A 26818-nucleotide genomic window follows, 5' to 3' on the forward strand; every position below is an offset into this window, starting at 1 on the left:
TATACAACTTATTTTACTCCTCACTAGACTACGGTTATATAAAAAAAAACTGTAACACAACTGTCATTTCAACACAGACCTCAAATGGTGAGGAGAGCCTTCAGCTAGCTCGCAGTAATGACGCAGGGTTCCAACAACAGTTTTCTATATTAGTATGAATCAACTGTGAATCAAGAAATCACTTAAAATAGAACTTGTCAGAAAAAGTGGTCTAAAAGCAACACTTCACACCATTATTTAAAGAAAAACAGATGAGAAACAAAGTCATTGACATCTATCAGTGTTGAAATTGCTACAAGGCCATTTTTGGGACTCCAGTGAACCACGGTGAGAGCCATTATCTACCAATGGAGAAAACTTGGAACACTGGGGCAACCTTCCCAGAGGGAGCCAGCCTACCAAAAGTACTCCACAAGTGCATCAACGACTCATCCAGGAAGTCACAAAACAACCCAGAACAACATCTAAAGAACTGCAGGTCTCCCTCGTTTCTGTTCAGGTCAGAGTTCATGATTCAACAATAAGGAGCTCTCCCTTGGATGTCTCTAAGGAGAAAACCGCTGCTGACCAAAAGTCCAGCCTTAAACCTGATTGAAATGCTTTGGCATGACCTTAAACAGGCTGTTCATGCTTTAATAAACAAACCCTCCAATCTGTCTGAATCAAAACCATTCTTCAAAGAAGACTGGGCCTAAATCCCTTGCTTGAAAGCAGTTCTTGCTGCCCGCGCGTAGCACAAGCAGTTATTAGCCTTTTCCACACAGGGTCAGGTAGGTAAAATTTGATTATCTGAAACAGGTAGGTGTGTCAAATATGCAAAAAGATAAAATAAATAATAATAAAAAAAAAACCAGGAAGGGGGCAAATACTTTTTCCACAGCTCTATAAGCACCGCATACAGAATACAGCAAGGACTAAGCTGAGTATTACAGGATTTAAAGACATTAGGCATAAACCAGGATAGAAGCATGGAAAAGAGAGTCATCCATCATCTTACTTTTCTTCCAAAGTACTTTGTCCATTGCGACTGGGATCCTCCAAAAGTACTTTCTCCTCACCGGGGATGATCACATGGAGCCCTGTTTCCCTTTGTGGCCCTGTTTCAACACAGAACAGCTCTTCAACAGATGATACTTCCGAACGCAGTAAGCCAGTGCAGTCATCTTTGGTAAATGACTTTTCCTTTTTTAAGACCAAAATCCGAATTTTATTGGAATGACACACAGCATCCAAGAGACACAAACACGCACAGCTGGTTGTAGTTGTGTGTTAGTCATGCACAGACCAGTTTTCAGACAGAAGACACAGAGGATAGTGAAAGCAAATGGGAGACACAAAAACAGAGTCATGTGACCATTCGTCATACACCTTGGTAATTTGAAACTAGCAAAGACTTCACCATCTCTCCCAAATGAAACCACATACTTGTTCTGCAAAAACAAAGTCACATGAATGCCAACGTCTACCAAATGACAGATTTATTCAAAACTCATAATACAGCGTTTGGGACTTGAACACTTCAGCAGTGTAGAACAAATACACTGAAGGCGCTGTTTGCAGATAAGACATGGCTACATGTGTGAACTGAATACAACATTTGAGCACACAGAGGACAATGTTGGCTAAAGACAGTTAGTCTCGTCACCCTGCCTGTCCCACAGTTCGACTTAGTTTCTTAAACCACAGAATACACCTGTCACAAAATATAGCACATGATATAAGGACAGTGATATTCTTAGCTCAAATACTCATAGAAGATTGAATGGGTTTTTTTCCTTGCTCCAAGATGACTAGTATTTACAGAAAGGGTCATTATGTGCTCTTTAGATTTCAAGTCCACTCTGACAGTATTCTGAGCTGAACAAGTAGTTCACATAGAAATGTTCCTGTATAATCATGATCTCTCTCTCTCTTGCTTGTTTTTCTTTTTAAACCCCTCAATGCTATCAAAACACAGAGGGTGAGCATTTACACCACAAATGAGCATTTACTTTACAGTAACACTGAATACTTAAGTCTACCTTTAGGATTATATCATACACACTCTAGGCAGACGACAAAAAGTACAGAATTTTAACAGATTCTATCCCTCAACCCACCCACTGGCCTGTTACATGATTGTGCAAAAGAACTCAAACACTTCATGTCATAAATTCTGTGTAAACGTTGATACAGACCGAGAAAATTTCAAAAAGAAAACAAACGATTCTTCCAGGGATCATTTTGTAAACATCGGCATACAGAATAAAATATAAATAAATTTTTTAAAAAGGAGCATTTATACCAAATAATAAATACAAGAAGAAGAAGAAAAAAAAGAGCAGTTCAAACTGTAACATGGACCAATATATTCTATGTCACTTACATTGCTTACTGTAAGAGGATGTCAGCCTGTACTTTTAATATCCAAGACTGGAAAAATACTTCTTCATAAAAATAGTCATTAACGCTAGATAGTATGGGAAGCCTCACAAGCCGGACAACACGAAGGCAAGTCTCGGTAATGAGGCCACAGCATAGGTGCTAGTTTGTTGCAACAACAAAAAAAGAAAAAGAAAGGAAAAAAGAAAGAAAAGGGCTGATGTTTTCAAATGGCATTGAACATCTTTGTGTGGTTGAAATTGTCAGAGCATACAACAAGAGCTACACCCAGAGTTATTAGTTTCATCTGTGATTTTATAACCATCCTCTCCTGTCTGAGAAGCCTGTCAAGCTAGTTGACGTTGAAAGCTAGTAAACATGGCTGACAAGCTGTTCTCCTGGAACATAACGCGACTTCATGACTCAAAGTTGGACGCAAGTAAATGCTTCTTCCCATGAATGAGTGAGATAAGAAAACTGATATCAATTCATGCTTGCAGGGTTAGAGCTGGAGCTGCAACATGTTTAGCCAAAACTAGCATAAAAACCTAGCACAACTTAAAAAAAAGGGGGGGCTGTCAGTCAACAAGCACCAGTTAGTTGGCTAAAATTAACCTGCTTAATTTTGTTTATTAAAACGGTGACATTTAAAAAGGTCCTAGCTGTTGGATTTATTACCGTTAGACAGAGGCAGACTAGCTCTTCTCGTTCTTTATGCTAAGCTTCAGAGTCATACTGAACGTGGGTGTTATCACTCTTCACACAGAACTTGGCAAGAAATGTAGTGAGTGCATTTCCCCAAATGGTAAGTTGTTTCTTTAACGTATGGGACACATATCCCCCATCAAACGAAGGCGTTCAATTTCTACTATAGGATTGTAACCGTTTTAGCTTGTAGCTCACAGACTGACACCCTTTGCTTGTTTTATATGAAACCTTTTATTTAAATAATTCATTAACTTGAGTATTAAACCATTATATAAATGCAACCCTGTGATACGGACAGAAACATAACTAGACATTAAAGGGGACCAATTAAAATCCTATTCTTATTCCTTGACTCTACTAGAGTGTCTTTGCATGATTATTGCTCATAATAATCCTTATTTAGCTTATACTGGTCCTTTGTGTGGTCTTGACTTTAATCCAAGTTATTTTAGCTCCTCTCCCTTTTAAGCCACCAAATTTCTCCTTATTGGCTGTCTTTACAAACAGAAGATGTATCAAGAAGACCCCTCTCTTTATCGTCATACATCTCGACGTGTTGTTATGTATCCCGAAAAAAGAACAAATGAATGTCAAACTAAGCTTTTAGAGCACTGAATCCTGAAGGCTGAGATTTTGACTTGTATTTCAAAGTTGAAACTGTATATTTAAGAGAAAACTGGGAAAAGCATAATGGATCCACTTTAAGATCAGACTGAGGATCATGCCTTAGAGACTACACTAGGAGTAAACTATCAAAAGGAATAGTAATAAAAGTCACTTCTTCGCTTAAAAAAAAAAATCAAAGGAAAACAAATTATGTCCAATTACTTAATGCCAGCGGTGGTATGTAGTCCTGCAGATAGTCTGTCCCCCCCACCTGATACCAAAGAGCTAGAATTATATTTGCAATGGTCACAAGAGACGTACTAAAACTATCTGTACATCTGCATACTACTATAGGCAAGTCTGAAATTGAGTTTTTTGGTCATTTAGACGGTCAGAACCTTATTATTTATCAGTCTTGGTAGAACGACTTTAATCAAATTAGTAACACCTTACTCAGAGAGTGAAGTGATAATCTTCTCTTTCTGTAGCAGCTATGGACAAAGGACAAAAAAATTGGACTGAATTTGACAAACTATTAGGCGCTGAATATTTAATTAAACCACTGAATATTCAGTTTGGACTGAACACACAAAAGCTATCTGGAATGTTAAATTTCATGCTGTCACGGGTTTGCAACACGGGTATAACTTCATGTTCTGAAAATTCTATTAAACGTCGATAATTTGGATATTGCATTTGCATTCCGTCATATTTTCAGACAGCAGGGGGATATGTGCCTGTACCTGTGTAGCATCTGTGCTATGTTTCAGCATACATACTCTAGAAACACATACTGGAGAGGAGTAGTACATGGTAAATAGAATACAGTCGTTCCTGAAATACATCTGAATATCAGACAGGAAAAGCTCAGTCCCCACTTCTCCCACCCCTGGGTCTCCCTCCCACATATTCCACTCTGAAATCCCTGTACTCTCTCCTGAGAGCTTACCCCATTTATGTTCAAACCAGGGGAGTGGTCACATTCAAGATAAATTAACAATAAATTATCAAACACCTACTGCATGACAACTACAGAAAGAGAGGAGGCACATAAAAGGGGAAATGGCAAAGGCAACAGGGAGATGCCTGAAACCTCTTCAAACAAACTGTCGAAAAATAAATAAAACAAATAAATTAACAAAAAAATTGAAAAATCATAATAGAAAATAAATAGATAAATTAAAAAAATCTTTTTTTTTCAAACACATTGAAGAGAAAAGAGGTAAGCAGGCTGTACTTCACTTCACAGCACAGCTTGGCAGTACTGTACGGTCTTCAGTTCTGGTGAGAGATGCAGCTCTTGCGTGGCACTGAGCCCATTCTGTAACTGTGCGTGGTCCAGATGGAGTCATAGTCTGAGTCCTCTGAAAGGTCAGAGGTCAGTTCTGGCCGGGACACGCTGCTACGGCGGCCCGGCGAATCCACGCAGGACTGGTCCACGTCGGCCAGCACGTGGTTGTGCATCAGGTCGGTGCCCTGCCAGGCTGGGTGGAGTGGGCGGGGTTGAGAGTGATGTTGCGAATGCAGGAGGAGGAAATGGTGGTCGAGGAAAGACGAGTGACGGCACAGGGAGGGAGGGAGGAAGGAGGAAGCATACGCAAACACGCAACAAATGGCAAATCATAAAACCAATGGAAGATGCAGGATGAGACGATGGATAAAATTATAGAAAAGCATCAAATAAAAGATGAGGAAAGGATAAACTCAAGGAAAATAATGCCAAAAGTAAAGGAATGGAGGAGAAACAGGAAGAAGAAGAGATACTGTTAGAGGGGTCAGTACAGAATAAAGTTAAAGAAAGGCACTGAGTACAGAATACAGATGCAGCTGCTACAAAGAGAGCAAGATCCAGTATGAACCTCTCTTCTTTCGTTTGTATATCTGGACGGGTAAGAGTTTGTTTTTTTCTTACTAGAGTTAAGAGTCTGCCTGGTTTTGGCGCTGGTGCAGTATGCCTCGATAACTTTCAGGATTTGGGCGTCTTCTTCCAGAGCAGCTGTGCCTGAGAAAGAGACGGTGCCAGGAAAAAGCACATTTAATTCACATGCTAATGTCTTTGTTCTCTCACTATGAAAGAAATAGGAAGACTGATACCGCTTTGTTAGCCGTCTAGTGAGTAAAATGTAGGGAGAGAACAAGCTATTAGTTTAGCAGCACTGTTTAATCTATAAGGAAAAGGAGGTATACACAACAATATGCAGTTTTCCGTAGAGTCAGGCAGCAATTCAGCCATTTCTTAAATGTCATACTATTACTTTTTATGGAGGCAAAAAAGACTAAGCATATGAAAATAAAAGACTTTACACATACTCTTCCTCAAGGCAAATTCCTCTTCAGACTGTTTCCGCTCGGGTTTGCGCTTGGGAAGAAGTTTCTTCACACTCTTAGGACTTTTACTAAGATCCTGCACATGAAGGGCAAACGGTAGAATACTTTATAAACAGGCTATATTAATTTTTAAAAAAGGATCATTATTCATTTCACTAGCACATACAGTTTCTTAGCATTAGGATTATATAGTTTTAACATAAGCAACGTAAATCAGGTTTACCTCCTTGTAACAGAGGGCGGCAGAGGGCCGTAGTGGGGGTGCAGGTCGCAGGCAGCTCAGGCTCCATGGTTTGGGGGTATTTGGTGGTTCCAGTGGGCCCCACATCATGGTGTTGTGAGGTGTCCCATGGGAGGATGGGTGAGGCAGGGTGTGGTAGGTAGGAGCCACTGTCAAGGCCCTGTTCTCACCATGTCGGGATGGGGTGAGAGGGTGAGATGGGAGCTGAGGGGGACGAGAAGCAACAAAGTGAGTGAATTATACAATGAATATGTAGCTTGCAAAGAAGAACAATAACTGTACGGATTTACTCTTCATTTGTTTGGCGCTTACAAAAAGGTGTTTTTGCTGTTTCATACATGAGAATAGCAAACAAGCATCACAACAAAAAGCAATAAAAATACTAATGTTTAATTTTTACCCCTGTTCCAAATTATCTTCACATGCCTCAGTATCTATCAAGACAATTGTTTACAGTGCAGGACACCCAGGGCGTTCCAGATGTTTCTATAATGTGAGGCAATAAATTAGGGCTGAACGATATATCGCATTTGCGATAATATCGCGACATGATCAAGTGCAATTTTCTAACTGCAAAGGCTGCGATTATACTGCGATTATATTATACAATTCATGGGCTGCATCCTCCTGAGGCCGCATTTGTAGACCGATTACGTCACAGCGATGCGCCGAAGGCTGTCCAAATTACTACCATATCCCAGAATTCATAGCGCGGCCCAGCCAAACTCCAGTTTCCAGCAATGGCGGCCGCTACTAAGTTTTAAAATTACTCATACTAATCTTTCTGGGTCACAAAATAAACTTTTAACATATTTTCAGGCGAGAAAGTAGTTGTGTAAACATCAAATATCTGCTCGGTTTATCAAGATATCCCATATTTGCAAAAGTGCTTCGACGTTTTCAGAGGCGTCTGCTACCCACCAGCTCGACAGCTAGCCGGGAGCTCGAGGGTTACTGATGCGGCCGAGAACGGCACAACTCCCGGCACATCATTTTCAGATCACCGCGGAGTTTCGCTGCTCGGGTTAAACGTAATATATAAGTCACTTAGACAACCTAAAAATGTTATTGTTGGGCTTTTTTCAGTGTTTTGTTTGTTCGTGAGTAAATCGGTTTGGCTGAGATTAAAGTTATTAGATTAGATAAAATAAAACTTTATTAATCCCCCGGGTGGGTTCCTCCTTGGTTTTCACACAGCTGACTAAACGTCAAACAGAAAACTTATTAAACAGAAGTATGAGACAGTTGAGAATTTACACCAGTGTCTGGTTATATTTTAGATAGCAAGAAGCAGACGGCCAAGTTTATTAAACTCCACTGAGACAGCGGTGACGCTAATCAGAACTAGCCTTCTGATTCAGAAGGCTAGACCGTCCAATTTCACGCCTTTAAACTTTAAAGGCGTGTTTGTGTGTGTGTTTATACAATTGCTATTATGTTTGCACTTTATGTGTAATGTTACTGACTGCAGAGATCAGTAAGATGTGTGTATTTTTTATTTATTAGTTTTATTTATTTAATATTATTTTTTAATTGAATGACTGTCTAGTAGTTCACAGATGTCGAAAAACTGAGTGTGGTAAAGCCACTGATTTTGTTTATGTATATTTCTGCAATCTGCACATTGTACTCACTTTCATTTTAATGTTTACACCAGGGTTCCTTGTCAGCACTTTATGCTCAGATGTTTGTAAGCTAAAAATAAACTATTGTGTATGTTCAAATATACTGTTGTGATTGAAGAAGTTAAATAAAAATGTCAGTCATCAATTCATGCATCACCTCATGTCATCATAACAGAGGTCTGTCTTCCAGGAAAGAACAGTTTAAAATTAATGTAATATAGTATTGGCCATACTATATGATGTATTGCTTGTCTTTGTTTAATAATACAGAAGACAAATACCTTAAAAAATAATCGCATATCGCATCGCAATCGCAATATTGGGGCAAAAAATCGCAATTAGATTATTTTCCATAATCGTTCAGCCCTACAATAAATGCAAGCCATGTTGATTTTCAGAAAATTTCTAGGGGTTATAAATTGAGGGGAGTTGATTAAAAAAGAACAATCAGGTCACGGTCAGAAGCAGATGAATAAGTGAAGGACCTCAGGTCACACATTGTGAGAGTTCAAAAGGATGGCGTGGGCTACAAAGGCTATGACCAAGCTATTGCAGATGCCTGCAGCCACAGCCTAAAAAGATCAGTAATAGGTATAATTCCACACAGTCAAGGTCCAAAGAAATAGTAAACCCAAGATGATGCCCCTTCTCACAAGAAAAGTGTTACGTGAGGCCAACAGTAACCCACATGTCGCAACCAAGGCGAACCTACAGAAAACCGATTTCAAAACAGACACTGCTCTTCGGGAGCAGAGGAGTGGTGAAAGAAAGGTGAAGTGTTCAACCCAAAAATACATTCCCAGCAGTCAAACGCTGAGGTGTGAGTATAATGCACTGGTCTTTGTTTTTCAGCAAATGGGCCTGGAAACCTTGTAAAAGTTGGTGGAGTCATGAAATAGGACTATTATATCTAGATTCTCAATGAAAGCATAAGCCAGGCTACCGAAAAACTTGGACTTGAGCAGCAATGAACCTTCCAATAAGATAACGATTCAAAACACAGAGCCAAATTATTCAAGAAATGACAAAAAAATGGATTTGGAGTGACACACCCAGAGCTTCGGCCTGAACACTACTGAGAGTTTGTTGACAGAGTTACAGGTCATGGGAAGGAACCCCTCAAACCTTAGGAACCTGGAGAAATTAACTAAAGAGGGGTGGGCATAAACATGGTTACTGCGGTCACAATTAAATAATCATGACACCAAACAACTGAGCAGGAAATGTGTAATTCATACTGGACTGAGCACTGCGGACTGAAAAATGTCACGAATAAATGTTCGGTTGATTGTGGGCAAAAACTTAAGACACAAAATGCCTCCTTCAAGAAAACTAAATGTTTGCAGCGTCTTATTTTGTGAGGGGTCACCACAGTTCATCACCTGCATTCACCTCACCTTATCCCTAGCATCCTCTTCTGTCACAACAACCCTCTGCATGTCCTCTCCTTTACTACATCCACAAAGCTTCTCTGCAGAAAGTGTGTAGAAAGTTCTTTCCCTCCTGTTTGGCAGCTTCATATTCATATTTGAACCAGATATGGTATATCACGCTTCCATATTGAGTGTCCAGAGATCTACTCCTGGTTGGACATGCTAAAACTCCACTACATACATCTGTGACACAGCCCTATGTATGGCATTTAACTCATTTCACAGTGGTGTCACCAACATGCACAGGGGTACACCAAAAATAGAATTATATCAATTTGTTCTTTCTAAGGATAAATGCTAAATATTATGCATTTTTAAAGTTAATTTCAGTAAATGCAATTGTGTATTGTGGTCAATTCCAGTAAAAGTAATCAGCCACTTCACGTGGGTTTGCATCATCATTTGAGGTGATTATATGTATAATGCACTGTAATTAAAGGGTCACAGTCAGTGAGAAATCAATATATTCTGGGTTTCAATGAATAGAAAGAAAATGATCTACATGTGGGTATGTTAATCACTGAGTTCTGACCGTGTGGCAGGGAACAGTGAGTGGTTTGTGGCTGGGCGCTGTGGCTGCAGTGTGTTTGATTTGTCTGGTCAGGTGTTCCACCCAGTCCTGCAGGTCCTGCTGGTTGGTGCATATCACCAGGAGACGGTCAAACATTGTGCCTGCAGGAACAGGGACAGTATTGTTTAAAGTGTTAATAAAAATCCACAGGAATGAGTCAACATCTTGCTTGTAAAACGTGCCCTTACCATTGAGCTCGAAAGCATTTCTATGGGCTTCGCAATCTTCTAGTTTGGTTACTGTCATGCCTGCCAGGGGCAGTTTTCCCTGGAGAGTGAAATAACCACATCATACACATGACATGCAAGAAAAAATAAAACAAACAAATAATTTTTTTTAAATTTATTTTATATATATATAAATAAATGAGACTACTGACCTGGAATATGAAGCCACTCATCCTGGGGCTGGCAGACAGCATGAGGAGGATGTGGGGGAAGAGCATGAGGTAACGCTCATTTTTCTCCTAAAGCAGAAAGTGTAGAGAGTATGAGTAAGCATTTCTTTGTACAAATAGGATGCCTTTAGCTTGTATAGCCCACTTCAAAGTCTACAGATGAACAAATGGCTGCAGCAGCAAAGGTTAGGCAGGTATAAACAGTAACTGTTTTTAGCTTTAATTTAAATTTTGCGAGTTTTGGGACACATTTCTTTACCACTAACTTGAACTTTAACAGTAATTATTTTGACTCTTTGCATTGAACTAACTATTTGTACTATGTGTACAAAAGACTACAATTTATGCACTTTAATATTATATTTACAGGAAGCGAATATTGCAGCAGTTTATAGCAGAGCGAAGTATAGATGAAGGAGCCAAATAAATACCTCTGACAGCTGACTCTGGACCAAGACCTGGCTCATGTAGATCACAGAGCCTAAGGTTTTGATGTCATCCCCCTCCCACAGCCGGATGGATTCTGTAAGAATCTGCAGCTCCAGCTCCTTTCGTTTCCGCACCTCCTGGCACTGAGCCTGGCGTGAAAGAGACAGACGGCTGTTTCAAAATCTTTTCTTAAACCACTTCATTTCATAGAAAGTCTGGTTACGTGTTGTGTCTGTCTGGAGAGGAAGCGAGTTCAGCTTACCGACAGACTTTTGAAAGACGACATGCACTTCTGGATGTCTGGTCTGTCTGGGTGATTCTCCTAAAAAGGGCAGGCACGTTGTACATTTAACAAAAAAAGCTAAACACAGGAGCTGAAGAAAAATGGCTATCCAGTGACACACACACCTCCATGTGTCTCTCGAGCTCTTTAAGTAGTGTGGGGTATTTGTCCAGCCTCATAAAGGGTTTACTGAGGCCTGTGGTCAGGGTGAGGATCCCGGGACTGACAGCACCGCGCCCTTCCATAAAATCTCCCAATACATCACTGCAAGAGAACCAAAGACAAACAAAACATTTAAGCTACACCACAAACAGCATCATCACAGGGTCTGCACGCAACACATAAGTTGGCTTTGTTAGTTATTTAATAGTTTTAAGAACCACTGAAGGTCAAACCATCCTAATTGGCATTCTGATTGTGCTGCTCACTCCTGTTACCTTCATAAGGAGGCTTATGGAGGCAGCTAGACCTATTATTTCAATCAATCTGCACATTGTTTTTTTAAAAATCTGACTAATCTGACTGACTATTAATCTCTGGCTTACTTCCACAGCTTGTCTTTTATTCCGTCTTCCTTCTCTCACCCCAACCGGTCACAGCAGATGGCCGCCCCTCCCTGAGTCTGGTTCTGGTTTCTTCCTGTTAAAAGGGAGTTTTTCCTTCCCACTGTCGCCAAAGTGCTTGCTCATAGGGGGTCATATGATTGTTGGGTTTTTCTCTGTGTGTATTATTGTAGAGTCTACCTTACAATATAAAGCGCCTTGAGGCGACTGTTGTTGTGATTTGGCGCTGTATAAATAAAATTAAATTGAAATGAATTCATCAATGCTCTGTAAGAATGTCAGAAAATCTTGACTATTCCTCTCACTGTGACTTAAAGCCCAACGTGAGATGTTCACTTAGAGCCATAATTTGTTGAACAAAGATACTTTTTTGGTAATATTGCCTCTGTTCACTACCACAGAGGACTTCATCAAACATAAAACAATGTGTCAATATGTGAATTGCTTTTAGCTTTTTTTATACACAGTCCTCCACTTTCAAAAGGCTAAAAACACATTTTTATAAAAAAATTGAAAACCCAGTTTTAAAAAACCCACCTCTCATAGCTACCTGTACACCCTGGACAGGTTGCCAAGCTGACACAGGGCTAACACAGAGAGACCATATACAGACAATCACTTGCACTCACAGGCAAAATAAGATTCATCAATTAACCTAACCCCACTACCTGAATGACTACGAGAACCCACCCAGAGAGAACCCCTCCCAGACACGGACACAGGGAGAACATGCAAGCTATACCCTGAAAGCCCCGACCAGATGGTGGAGTCAAACTCAGAACCTTCTTGCAGTGAGGCAACAGTGCTGCCCACTTTATAAAGTCCGTATTTTGTTTTTTAAATTGCTACCCATTTGTCTCATATGGTATAAATTTGAAAATCCTTAGTGAGTTATCACATTCACAAGATTTGTTTTTAGAAAACCTGACCTCTTACCTACACTTTGAGGTCGAAGTCACTGAGTTTCAAATTTGTTCAAGGGTTTTTTAATAGACGCACCTATGATATCAATTTGATATCCTATATCGCCTCATTCGAGTTATTGTGTTCATGTAACGACATTACATCCATCAGGCTCTCAGGCTGAGGGGTAAAATGATAAATAACACACTGCCTTTTCAGCACCTCCATATGGACAGCATTTGTTACAATCCATCCAGGCAGTAACGTTAGAAAGCCTATGGACACGTTTAGAATGACGGATAATTCAATAAGTATCTACAAGGCTGACAAACTTCATATTTCAGATGCGACTCAGGTGAGCTTCTACAGCTCACTCGAGATAATCTCTCTCAATTTTCTGTCCTCTAGAGGTCCTCGCAGCTCCTTTAAATTTCATGTTACTAAGACTGCTGAGCAAAATTTACATTCAGCCTATCACCTCCAGATAGAGTTTGTGCTAATGCGTCAGACACATGAGTGAAAGAGAATACTGCACTTCCTCTTCTGTTAAAGCACAATCTGTCCAAACACTGATGGAGCATTAAACTGTTACCTGTGTGGTCATTCTTGTTGTTCTTGGATCTACTTACTTTGCTAATGGCTATCTTCTGGTCACTTGTTTTAATAACTAGCTGACATGCATCAGGTGAAATTAAGCCATCTCACAAACTTAATGGTTCAGTGTGCCCCACCTTAAGCCTCTTACGATGTCCCGTCTGTAATTTACTACTGCAAATACATTAAATTAAAAAAAAAAACACCTCAACAGCAGTGTGTGTAACAATGGAATATCGACTGGACAGTGATGATGACAGTGACAAGCCTAAACAAGAGGAAGCTAAGACCAAATTTAACGTCAACAAGATTTGTTAACACGGTCATTTGTACGACCTGCTGTGCCACGTGTGGGAAAGGCCGACGTCACTGTTTAATGATACTAAATACAGCTGATATGAGCATACCTGTATTGGGTGAGTACATTAACTGCAGAGGGATGGTTCGAGCAGTAACCAACATAGAGAGCCTTCATCTGTGGCATGTGCTTGAGGAAGAAGCTGCCCACCCTTTGTTGGCTTTCTGGAAGCCTAAACAGATAAAAAACAAAAATAAAAAATAGGATCGCAGAAGGTCAAAATACACCTATATTAACTCTCCCACACTAAGAAGAGGCAATATGCACATATGCAGTGTAATTCCGTAAATTTCCATAGTCTAAGTACAGTCTAGCCCAATATCCCTGTAGTACATGCAGCCCAACACTAGATGTCCTTCTGTGTCTTGAGAAACAGTGAAGATGCTGCTGCAGTGGGGCTGTGTGTGCTGGGAGGGACTAACTTGGTGCACTCCTCCAGTGATTGGACGAGCATCTGCTGGAAGGTGCTGATCTCTTCCAGGTTTCCCAGAATCAGAGCCACATCTGAGCTGCTCAGTCTGGAAGAAAAAGTGATGAAGTACGGAGATTGGTAAAAAAAAATTATTCAGTAACACGTACAAGTAAGCCAAGGACTTCTGCCCACTTAGTCCTTTAGATTATGCAAAAAAACAAAAACAAACAATTCACGTGAATTTTATACATTTCAAAAGAACTGCATGTTATGTCGCATTATGTCTAAGTGAGTCATACTTTTCAATATTCTGAAGAGGTCGCAGGTAGTTCATCAGGAGACTCTGAAGGTCCTTGGAATATTCAGTCTCTGTTTCTAAAATGTTCTGTAACACCTAAAAATAAAGCAGAGAAATTAAATTATTATCTATAATAACAGACTTGTTATAGTCATTCAGAACGGCTATAACACTCATTCTGTTAAATATTTATTTGATTGCTTTCTAGTGCACACCAAAATACAAGATTAAAATGTGGATGTAAATACACAGTGTATCAATTATTTTCACAATTTCTGTCAAGGTAATTAATAACACAAGAACAGAAGATGCATACATAATTTGATCTTCAACAATAAATAAATGAATAAAAACATAGCTTTGGGTTCAGTGCTGACCTCCAGCATTACATTTAAAAATGGATTACAATGCAAAATATTTATAACTCCAATAAGGGGCAGTTTTTTTTTTAATAAAATCAGTATTTTTTTTTAAAATATTCATTTAATGCAGTCGGTTGTACATAATCAGCCAAAAGACCCACATATACAGATAACCATACACAGAGTAGCTACTATGTGATAAAGATGCAGTGTGATAAAACAATTTTGCCCATCATGTAAGGCAAAATAACTGAGAGGACAGCTTCTTTCAGTGAAGGTCATTAACAGAAGGAAAAAAAGCAAAGACCCACACAAAAACAGGAAGACGTGAAACAAGAAAAGCCAAAGATAGTAACCACAGAGGTGCATGGAGGAAAATAATACTAACAGGAGAAAGCAAAAAAAAAAAACTGTTAAGTTGCTTGCTTACCAAATTATAGTACGTCTTGCTGATTGCAGATGTGTCAAAGCCTTTAGGTGGGCTCTTAAGGGTGCCAGACTTGGGGGACACTTGTTTGTCTGCGATCAGAAGGGAAACAAATGATGTGATTGATGCAAGTATACACTGACCCTCAAGCTATTTTGAATTCAATATTACACAAACCACATCAACAAGCCAGTTTGTCTACCCACAGTTTATAAATCACTGCACACTTTATTAAGTACACCGTCACAGCACTAGGTTGGACCCCCTTATCCATTCAGAAGTGCCTTAATTCTTCGTGGCTCAGATTCAAAGTGCTGGAATCATCACAGTTGCTGTAGATTCTAACTGTAGCCTTTGAGTACAGTGAACTCACCGTTATATTTAAGAAACCAGTTTAAGCTGATTTGAGCCTCGCCATATGGCACGTTATCCTGCTGAAAAGCAGCCACGAGGAGATGTGCACATCATAATCATACAAGGATGGATGCATACTTCCATCCATTCCATCCATTCGCTTATCCTTTTCAGGGTCGCGGGGGGCGCTGGAGCCTATCCCAGCTGTCATAGGGCGAAAGGCAGGGTACACCCTGGACAGGTCGCCAGTCTGTCGCAGGGCCAACACACAGGGACAGACAACCATTCACACTCACATTCACACCTAGTGGCAATTTGGATTATCCAATTAACCTATCCCCACAAACTGCATGTCTTTGGACGGTGGGAGGAAGCCGGAGTACCCGGAGAGAACCACGCAAACACGGGGAGAACATGCAAACTCCACACAGAAAGATCCCGGCCTGATGGTGGAATTGAACTCAGGACCTTCTTGCTGTGCAGTAACAGTGCTAACCACCGTGCCACCGTGCTGCCAGGATGCATACTGTCAGCAACAATAGTCGGTTAGCCTGTAGTGTTTAAATTAAATTACACTCAACTAACCGTGCCTAGGAAAAATTGCCCCCATCGCTACACCATCAGCAGCCTGAAACATTGATACAAGGCAGGATGGATCTATGGTTTCATGCTTTTTTTTGTCCTCATCATCTGAATTTAGCAGCAGAAATCGAGACTCATCTGACCACGCAACATTTCTCTAATCTTATGTTGCAGTTTTCAGCATGTGTGAATTGTAGCCTCAGTTTCCTGTTCGTAGCTGACAATAGTGGCACCCAATGTGGTCTTCTGCTGCTGTAGCCCATTTGCTATAATGTTTGATATGTTGTGAAATGTTACCGTTATCCTCGGTTGTAACATGTGGTTATTTGAGTTATTGTTGCCTTGGTATCAGCTTGAAAGATGCTCCTCTAAAGTGTGGCATCAACAAGACATTTTCTCCGAAAGAACTGTCGCTGACTGGACATTTTCTTTTACAAACCATTCTCTGTAAACCCAAGAGATGGTTGTGTGGGAAAATCCCAGTAGATCAGCAGTTTTTGAAATACTCTGACCAGGCCATCTGGATACCACTAAAAATATAAATTGTTTATACAGAAACCATTGGGCATACATTTATTTATTCCTTACGTAAATAAAGAAAACAACCCAAGCCAATTAACCGCCATGTTTTGGGTCACAGTGCAAGCAGAGTCATTTAAACTCCCACCAAGGTTAAAATATTCGAAATACGAGACACGGTGCACTTCTCTTGGCCTCAAGTTTCCGAACCACAGTTTTAGCTTGTTAAAATGAACCCTTCATGCAGAGAAAGCACATCTTGTGTTACTCGAAAACATCTTCACAGTGGCAGCGCTGTGTCACTGGCATCTCGACACAAGCGGGAAAAACAAAAGACTGCAGCAGATGTGGCACTACATTACTGTCACGGCATCGGGTGGAAAGATGGTGACAAAGGCAGCTGTGAAGCCGTGCAAATGGTTAGCGTGACAGAGATTTCTCTTTAGTATACTATTTTCCACAAAGGTATGCAGGGGCAGGAGATTTATTTAGAAATACGTGGACTGAAGGATGCAACTGCCAATTTTTTATGTTGCAACAAACACAGTGTGATGAATCACTACACTAAGGTATTAATATCTTGGTCTAGTGAGTCCAATTTTGGAAATAGCATGAGTGTCTCTAAATGTGAAATTTGTTTCAGAAATTCAACCAGTTAGTTATTAAAAGCACATCAGGAAGTTCTGCGTCTCCCATAAATTCTTAATCAGACCCTGTTAATCACTCATCAGGTTAGCCGAGGTACTTACCGGAGCCCTTGACCTCACGCACATAGTTGCTAGGAAACCAGCCAGTCTTGCCATTAAGCATCCCTTCCCACCAGCCGCCCTCCTCCTGACGAGTCACGCTGATGAAATCGCCCTTAGCAAAGGTGAGCTCATCCTCGTTGGTCTGCTGGAAGTTGAAACGTGCCTTGACCAGCAGCTGCTGTCCGCTGTTCTCTGACATGTCCTGGTGAAAGAGGCGGGAGCGTCAGCAAGGAGGAGGAGAAGCCAACGGAAATGGAAATAGCATTTGTAACCACTACTATACAGCAAATCTTACCATCTATAACTATTGAAGTCTTTGCTCTGATTTAACTAAAATGTGATAAACTGATTATTGCTATTAATATGTTGTGACAGACAGGCTGACCTGAACTGGTGCAAAATGATGGATTTCAGTAAGAGACAGTTCCTGCAGTAGAAACCTGAAACTTCTACAGTTCTGGTGATAATTTCTGTTCATTAAGTTTCCTACTTCTTAGAAATTTCTGACATAAAATTTAGACACTTGCTGAACAAGTGTCTAAAAAAAGAAAGCTTCTGTGATTTGCCATACCTCGGATGATGAACTTCATTATAAAGGCTACTCTCCTGGCACTGATCAAATTAGGGCTGTTCGATATAACGATATATTTCGGATGACGATATAAAAACGTCTATCGTTTCATTTTACAGTACCGTTTGTTTCGTGGTGTCGCAAAATAAACTGTTTACGGCAATATTTTTTCATGGTTTTGATGGTCACTGTAGTGGCTATATTAATTTCTTAAAGTTCTCTCTTTCTCTTATATTTAATATAACCACACTACAGACAGACAAGCACCTGTTTTTATGCATCGTCGTTAGCAACAACGATGTTAAAACCATCTCGTGTCCGCTTGTTTATTTTCCACACAAACCTTTCACCATAAAGCTCAAGATCCTGTTGAGACTTTTCAAAATAAACTGAATCACGTGAAAGAGGATGCAGAGTCTTTACGGATGAGAAGCAAAAAAAAAGCCGCCAGGTGCTAAAAAATAAACCTTAGACTCAAACGTTAGAACAGGCTTTTCCCCGCAGCACGCCGTGTAATAAATACTCACAAAGAAAACGGCGGCCGTTACAACTTATGTCTAAAAATGTATAGTTTCATGCATCTGTTAAAACACTCGACTCCAGGTACATGACGCGCAGCTGGAAACACTTCACGCAAGTCGAGCTGCCTGAGATTCACAGAATTTACAGAAAATGTTAAATTTTTGTGATTTATATCGCTATCGGACAATAGATGTCTTATATCGGGATATGAGATTTTGGTCATATTGCACAGCCCTAGATCAAATCCCCAAAAACTTCTCTATTCATCATCATCATTATCATCATCAAATACTTTTTAGACTAGATTTTTCTTCCAGGACTATGTTCCCTTTATGCTTTAAAATGGCTTAGGTGTAACTGTACGCCTCTTTCCGTGTATGAGGATGACATGCAAATTTGCTGCTGCCTCCATCTACCCCTGAGTCATTTGCCTGCAGCAAACTCTGCTCAGGCACTATAAAAGCACTTTTCAAAATGGCAGCATGTAATACTGGAGTCATGTGTCTGGACCAGAAACCAGTGAGCAGAAAAAAAGAATAAGAACAGACTGTTTGTGACACATCAGAAGTTCAATGTTAAGTGTTTTATTTATGTTCTCTAGAGTGTTAGAGCTGTAATGATAAATAACATATGCCTTTGACACATATCCACCAAATCTGCGTCAATACGGGTCAGAAGCACATGTTGACCTTACCAGGCTGCGAAACTGGTTCTGCAGCAGCTTGGAGGATCGGGCCAGTGAAGCCTGAGAGGACAGCGACTCGAACGACTTGATGCGGTGGGCTGAAGAGTGTCGGGCGCACACCGAATCGCTGCCCACACCGATATCTGCGCAAGAGCGGGGAAATATAAATCAGCCTCATGACTACTCCCACGTCCATAATGACACTCTCACACACACACACTGCACATTTTTAACTGACCTGCAGTCACTTTATTCAGAGTAACCAAACTGCTGAGCACTTTGGAGAAGTTCAGTCCCAGCAGCAGGTCACTGGCCTCGAATGGCTACGGGTGAGAGACAAAAGAACATGAGCCTGACAGTCGGCCGCAGCGATGACAACACCGAGCAATCAGTCAGTAACAGTCAGCTGAATAATGTACATAACAAACACTATTGCAAAACACAGAGAGGATAAAACTCAAATATTGATGATTTTTCATTATTAGAAGCCAAACCATACAGGATACAGAGTAACACAGAGGCCATTATTTGGCGAGTTAAAACTTTTTTATCTTAAAAGAGATAAAGCATATTTCCCTAACATGACTAGTTATGAGTCCTTAGTAAGATGATATATCAATGCTGTATAAACAATAAACTTGTTCTACTGTTAAAACAGTTCTGCCTAACTCGGCTCGTTTTAGCAGAGTGCCCTCTGGTGGATAAACTATGCAACGACAGCACTCATTACATAGCTGAAGGGTGTTTCTCACATCTCTTTACTTTTTTTTAGATTGTCATTTCACTAGCTGGGACCACATCCTCAATTAGGTTGGACAGCATTCCTAGTAGATAATGGCAGATGGCGTAAGCATGAATTGAAGCCGCAATTTGGGGACTGGTGGTGGCTCCTGAGCAGATCCCCATCTACTAACCGTAATGAGAAGTCAATGAATTGAAAAAGGGAAGCTGGGTGGGACAGAAAAACGAGAACAAACAAGCTGTAGTGCCAGGGGATCATACATAGACAGACAACCAGAAGGGGAGTGTATGAGGTGTAATTATTATCTTATCAGCTGTTATAAATGCAGACACCAACATCGCCAAATAGCTAATATGTGTATTTTTATTATTGTTAGCAAAAATCACAAAAAGATAATAATAATTTTCTTTATATAGAATTATTTTTTTCATTTTCATCCATTCCAGCCATCATTATTCTTAACTGTTGTTTCCCTTCAGGGTCACGGGTGGGCTGGAAGCTCTCCCAGCTCAGTGGCTAAGAGCCAGGAGAGGCTGCTAGTTCGTCACAGGGCGAACACATAGAGACAGACAGCCATTGACATTCACATCTATGGCCTATTTAGAATCACCAGTTAACCTACTTTGCTTGTCTTTAACCTTCGGGAGGAAGCCTGAGTACCCAGAGAGAACTCAGGTAGGCTGAGAGAAAACGCAAACTCCACCGAGCAAGGCTTCAGTCAGCTGGGGGATTTGAACCCACAACCGTCTCTGTGAGGATATGATGCTAACCGCTGCAGTGTCACATCCTTTCATTTTGATCAGTGCGTTTTCGTACATCAACTCCTTAATGTGTGGGCTGCAGTACATTTGTGAAAACGCCTTAAGTGACAGAAACTGCAGACCTTGCATTTAATATACATACGCAGGGAACATAATGTTGTTTACAACATTTTCAATCAGAATTCCTCAGGCTAGTGTGAAGTCTACTGTGTGAGTGACGTTTACTAAAAAACTAGAGCATCTAACCGTTTTGGAAAATGACATGAACTGAATACGTCTTTGACCTCTTTTGTAATACATCCTTTATTCAATCTGGTAATTTCAAGGAAATACAGATGTAAATGAAACAGAATGAACGTGAGCAGAAGAATCAGAAGACTGATGTGATAAGTATCCCTTATTTGGCTCTTTTCATGGAATTTCGTGACAACAACAACAAAAAGCACTGTCTGTCCCACCACCACCCTGACACTGGCCTCTCTAGTATGAATGGCAGTGACTGTATCTCTGTTGATGACTTAGGCTATCTCTTCCTGTGCAGTGCCTCCAAGTGATTAGTTACTCTCACTTCGGTAGCACAGAGGATGAGCGACTGTGAGATACAAGTCTCTTTCATCTTCCGCTCTGATCGTAGACATGTCCTCAGGGAAAATGTGGATGACTGTTTGAGTGAGTGGTGTGGAACACAGAGTATGTAGGTGTTTGTGTGCTTGTGATTAAAAGCTACAAGACTCGCTGCCACTTCTCTAACATCTTAAGATTCAGTTTTAGACCCTTAAGATTTCTTCTTCAGTTTAAACAACAGCTTTTGCTTCACGGTGAAACATGACGAGTTATGTATATTTAAGATTTTTGCACGGCGATCATTAACATGACTAACGTGACGAGCTCCGACTTGTCTGCTGAGCCTCAGCATCATAGCCAGGTAATGATCCCCGCAGGCTGAAACAATGGTCCAACACCCTTCTGTGACTCAGCACGCTACAGCAGTGATACACTTGCTCTCACACCGTCACAGCTGAGGAAATGAGCAGTTATCTGCACAGGATGATAGAACAACCTGGTCCATATATACTACGGGTAATATGAGACTGAAGGATGAGTCGAGTAGATTATACTGAAAACAAATCAACACCGAAACAAAACTCTGAAACAAAAGCGCTCATATTAGGCGGACAGCGTTAGAGATGCTGTAAACTTACAGGCAAGGCAGCTAAGCAGTTTCCTGTTTGGCAAAACAGCAACAAACAACTCTTCACTGGCCAAGTCAGTCAGCTGATCTCAATCCAGCTGATCATGTGTTTGAGTTCATGAAGACTGTACTCAGGACAAAAGGCCCCTGACAAAAAAGTCAAGCTTACAGACCAACAAGAGTTTTTAAAATCTTATTAGCTACTTTAGCCTTGCAGATTCATGGTGCTTACAGCAAATTGAAGGCTTTAAATAGCACGATACATGCCTTTTTTAAAGATCTCACTCGCTTTTAGTGCCTTAAAACTGTTAGATAATTTTTAACAATAAAACCGAAATCAACTTATCAGATCAGCGTAGCCTACAGACTGTATATAAAAGATGAGCAAAGCCCCGGCTTGGACAGTCTCGGTCGTTGTGTCCTTGGGCAAGACACTTCACCCGTTGCCTACTGGTGGTGGTCAGAGGGCCCGGTGGCGCCAGTGTCCGGCAGCCTCGCCTCTGTCAGTGCGCCCCAGGGTGGCTGTGGCTACAATGTAGCTTGCCATCACCAGTGTGTGAATGTGTGTGTGAATGGGTGGATGACTGGATATGTAAAGCGCTTTGGGGTCCTTAGGGACTAGAAAAGCGCTATATAAATACAGGCCATTTACCATTTTACTGTAACTTCACCCATTTTGATGCCTTGACTGGAGAGTGTTACCCAATTGGTGTTTTGAAACCAGACATCACAAACGAGGAGTGGAGCTGTCTGAGTAAAAGTAAAAAAAAAAAGTAAAGTGTAAAGTGTGCGTGTTAGTCCCCATAGGGAAATAGTTCCTCTGCATTTAACCCATTCACCCAGTGAAGCAGTGGGCAGCCACCAGTGCAGCGCCCGGGGAGCAGTGTGTAGGGACGGTACCTTGCTCAGGGGTACCTTGCTCAGGGGTACCTCAGGGTAGCCGTTCAGTGGAGTCGAACCCCCGACCTTCCGATCATGGGGCCACCACTCTACCTACTGAGCTATCCCTGCCCAGTCTGAGTAAGACTGCATGATCAATTCTGACTCTAATGGGAACAACAGTTTACGAAATCATCATCACGTTTGTCCTAAGAAGTAAGATTAGCAATCGAACCCATGATGTCATCAGGAAAGTGTTTGCAGAGATCGCAGATCAATGGATCTAAGGGTTGTTTAACTGTAGAACTAACCAGAGTCACCCAGTCGGCCACTGCAGAGGATCCAGGTTTAAAGCCCTCGCGCTTTGTCTTCATGTTTCAGACCCAAACACTGTGTCCATCACTTATATTCAGTCTGTGGCCAACACTAGCAACCATAGACTGTTTGAGAGATACCTGGTGCTGAGTAACTATTATAAAATGGTAGCATTTACTCCTAATGCCACCAACAACACAAATACAATTAAGTTCAGTTCACTGATATGAATTGGTTTTGGCAAATCCTAGCAGACAGGTAGCAGCTGTAACACCCCTATTAATGCAAGCTTTTAAGACATCAGTTATAGGGACATAAAACGTTTTTTGTAGCTGGTCTTAAACATGTTTATTTCTGCTATAAATGGGTGTCTCAACATGGGAGTCTATAACTTTCTTTTTTCAACACCCTTCAGTGGTCATTTGAGGAATTTTTGCCACTTCACCGGTTTCATTTTTCAGCCCAGGGGGTTGCCACTTGGTGTAGACAGGTGGATTTGTTATTAGTCTCCGGGTTGGCATAGTGTTACTATTCCAGTGGGGCCAGAGGGGTAATGAGAGCTGTACTAACTGTATTTCCTCCTCTATAGCATCATTAAAGGGCCGTATTGCCAAGGTTCTGCTTAGACCCTCAGACAGCTGACACAACACAGAAATCCACTGAAAATAAAGACCAGGCTAACAAGTCTGATTTTCAGCGTTTGCTTTACAATTTCTTGCTTAAAAAGACAAAAACCTATTGATTTTCTTTAATGTGGCACAAGAACAAGACGAATTAAAATAAAAAACATTTGTCTCTTCAGCTTTCAACCAAGTGACATTAAACAGAACAAAGCTGAAGCCGAAGCACACTGATATTCTGGAAACCTTAAATAAACCATGCTGGACTCCAGGAAAGCTGCATCTTGAGCTCATCTCTGTGGCAAGCACTCAAAAAGCTGGTACCAAGATTGCAGTTTGATGGCACAGATACATAAAACGCTAAATCCTAAACGCTTTGCCTTTTCCAGATTCTATTTGGGATATCATCACTTCTGTAGGAATATGGAACTTTAAGTTTTATCGGGGTAGCTAGATGGGATAAGTTTGCTCTTTCTGAGGGACCACAGGGGTTATGGGAACTCCGATGATTCCTCTTCCTGTGGTCAAAGGCATTAATGTTGATGGATAAGTAACAGCAGGCGTCCAAATATCAGACGTGGTCGCAAGCATCTAAGCAGAATTATTAAAAATCAGATCGAAACGACATCGTTCCTGGTGAGATATTTCAACCACACATGGGACCGCAGCAAATCTGGGATGTCCCCACTCAGCCAAGTGTCCAGCTTAACTCTATTTAAAAGAGGTCGGCCAGAACTGCAAAAGCACAGTGCCTCCTCCCCCCCCCCCCCGTCTTTAACATGCAAGCGCCCACTGCTCTAATCTACCATCGGACCAGTTACCCGGGGTCCGAGCCAGCAGTGCTCTGGATAACATCCATCTTTGCCCTGCAGCTGGTGAGCAGTAGGACTCCCATGTCCCAAATTACTGTAATCCTGCTCTCTACAGTTCACTCAAAAACAGTTTGCAAACAGCTGATCACACATGTGCACACGAGGATTGAACATCCTTTAAAAAAAAGAAAGAAAAAAGTGGTATTTGTGAGTGGTTCATCCTCAGGTAAAGTAACAGCCTGACACAAAAGAGGAGATAGGATGAGGACTATACGAGAAAGAAACACAGATCCTTGCTCAGCACTGCTGTCAGGACCTGTCCCTGCAGTCAGCCAAAGCAAAGGTCTTTACCAATAAAGCCATGCATGCACTCAGCTTGCTTTACTTGCATTTCAATCGTCTGTTACTACTAAAATGGCATGTTTCACACACTCAAATTGACAGTGCTTTTCCCCCAGCTCCTCCTCTTGTTCTGTAGCTGGAAGACTCACCAGGGAGAAGCAATGCTGAGGAACACTGACTTGCATTGTCAGAGTGGGACGGTTCAATGACCCCTCTATGCCCCAGCTGATACTCAGCCATAAACAGCACTCTGTCCTTAATTTGCAGAAGAGTGGGGTTGGAAATTATACAAAATTATCCAGATATTTCTACACGGGCCCAGGAGTGAGGTGCTTAATCCGGGGACATGTTAAGACTTTACACCTTATTATTGTTATTATTATAACGCGTTAATAACCATGTTGGGACAAGACTGGCTTACATAACCATCCCCAGCCTCAGTGACTTGTTCTCAGAGACATGTTTATAGGGTGGCCAGTGTGAAATGGTGGTGAGGGTAAAGCCACGCATGAGCCCGAGGACAAAGCTATCTGGATTAATCAGACAGCGTAAACACAACACGTTCCTGAGACTGCGCGTGAGGAACGTGGATATTTCCACAGTATCAATCAGAGCCCACCGAAGTGGCTAAAATACTGCACATGCATCCACCTTACGGTAAACAAAAAAACAAAAAACAAAGCTCTCAGCCGAGCGATGGGTGATTGTTCTCGCTTGCTAATTCACTCCTCCTCCCTCTCTGTCAGGGGCTCCGTCCCTCCACTCCATGGACGCATTGTCCATTGTCTCCTCCTGAACATGCAAACTCTACGTTTCATACAGCTTCTTACGTGGTTAAGTGATTGCAATCCCCTCTACGCACACCTAAAATAAATCCGAGAGGGTACTCACCTCGACGCGGAAAGCCGTGCAGCCCTTCAGAAACTCTTTTATGTTGCTCAGGCACTCGCCGTCGTTCTTCGGTTCTTGGTAAACCTGAAAAAACGGAAACGCTGGTCAGGAGTTAAACTTCCAGTTCACGCTCGCCTCTCTCACTGCGGTTGCGTGCGGCTTTCATTGCCTTAAAAATCTATCTTCTTCTCCTTCTTCTTCTACGACGCGCATTCTACTGTCTCCCGTGTGTGAGCACTGACCGGGCCTGACACTCCGGGAGGCTGAACACAACCCCCCCTCTCAGCGGGGAAGTGGAAGAGAGTGCAGCGCTGGGTCGAGGGAAATGACGTAAACAAATAGGGATGCCCCCCTTCCCCGTCTTCCCCACCCCACCAACTTCTGATGTTGCTTTAGCATGTGAGTGCACTGGTTTTTATTCCTGTCCCATTTAAATTCGTAAAGAAGAAGAATAAAATAAGGCAAAAATAGTGGGCGGTGTCGGTAAGCAAAAATATGATTTTATCCAAAGGACTGCAAAATTATGTTGAATCAGTAAAATATTCAAAACATGATCATCTTCATGATGATAAAGTTCAATCTACTAACAAAAAAATACATAGAATTAATAAAATAAATTCTATTTTAGCCTACTGATTAGTACATTTTATAGATGAAATCAAGCTTAGCAGTCGTTCTTGGTCAAACATATCTGCAGCATTCCTGTACTGCCGTTTCTTTTTATTTGACTTGCAGAGAAATATGAATGAACTTAGCACAAAAATTAAGGACATTTGCTTGTTTATTTTGCTTAAATGTTGCCATAATTGTGGGGAAAATGTATTTGCGGTTTGAGCAGCAGAGTTGAGTGTGTTGTTGCCCTCGCCAGATCCCCTCTGCCAGTGCCAAACAGCTTATTCTGCTATTGGATCTTGTTTGGTGTTGTTTATTGGTCTGGATGATTGAAGTCTAATAAAAACAACACGTGTTGGCAGTTTAACAATTTATTCATTTAACAAACAGGAGCTCCAGTAGCATGTGGAAGAACTGCTGTGGAATGGCGTCCCAGCCTTCGACCAGCATTTGTCACAAGTCAGCCAGTGTGGTTGTGTTGGTCACTCTGGCAGGAGCAGCACATCCAGGCTGATCCCACAGGGGCTATTCCATCCTCTCCACTCGCAAATTCTTGAAGTAGTGTCTGATATACATCACTCTGTGGGAGTGAGCAATGTCATCTTGGAGGATAGAGTTTGGCCTCAGACTGTGGGGATGTGGGATTGCTACTGGTTGCAGAATCTCATCTCAAGCTCTCTCCAGTGACCTGGAGGCAATTTCAAAGGAAACCTTGTTTTTCCAGTGAGGGAGATGCCCGCCTTCACAATCACACTGCATACACCAAAAGCT

At 41.3% G+C, this 26818-nt stretch overlaps 1 protein-coding gene across 3 annotated transcripts in view; it reads right to left on the reverse strand.

Annotated features, from left to right (window-relative positions):
- Positions 1-26818, reverse strand: part of arhgef7a (Rho guanine nucleotide exchange factor (GEF) 7a) — a 42754-nt gene that overhangs the window by 7557 nt on the left and 8379 nt on the right. For 2 of the 3 annotated variants that reach the window (XM_086265955.1, XM_086265956.1), the window contains 18 exons: positions 25436-25519; positions 19120-19204; positions 18891-19024; positions 17104-17305; positions 14903-14991; positions 14112-14206; positions 13823-13918; positions 13450-13572; positions 11108-11246; positions 10962-11021; positions 10702-10848; positions 10253-10339; positions 10062-10140; positions 9835-9974; positions 6227-6448; positions 5986-6079; positions 5588-5677; positions 998-1097 (listed from right to left, as the gene is read on the reverse strand). In XM_086265955.1, the coding sequence (XP_086122081.1) occupies positions 998-1097; positions 5588-5677; positions 5986-6079; positions 6227-6448; positions 9835-9974; positions 10062-10140; positions 10253-10339; positions 10702-10848; positions 10962-11021; positions 11108-11246; positions 13450-13572; positions 13823-13918; positions 14112-14206; positions 14903-14991; positions 17104-17305; positions 18891-19024; positions 19120-19204; positions 25436-25519 (2066 nt within the window). Of the gene's footprint in view, positions 1-997; positions 1098-3268; positions 3276-4979; positions 5160-5587; positions 5678-5985; positions 6080-6226; positions 6449-9834; positions 9975-10061; positions 10141-10252; positions 10340-10701; positions 10849-10961; positions 11022-11107; positions 11247-13449; positions 13573-13822; positions 13919-14111; positions 14207-14902; positions 14992-17103; positions 17306-18890; positions 19025-19119; positions 19205-25435; positions 25520-26818 lie in introns of all 3 variants that reach the window. The other variant, XM_086265958.1, reaches the window with a different exon arrangement.

This window comes from Aulonocara sp. 'chitande type north' Nkhata Bay, linkage group LG16, assembly GCF_057382095.1.
Source record: "Aulonocara sp. 'chitande type north' Nkhata Bay isolate Kocher_YH1m ecotype deep benthic linkage group LG16, A_spYH_male_GT1.1, whole genome shotgun sequence".
Lineage (NCBI taxonomy): Eukaryota > Metazoa > Chordata > Actinopteri > Cichliformes > Cichlidae > Aulonocara > Aulonocara sp. 'chitande type north' Nkhata Bay.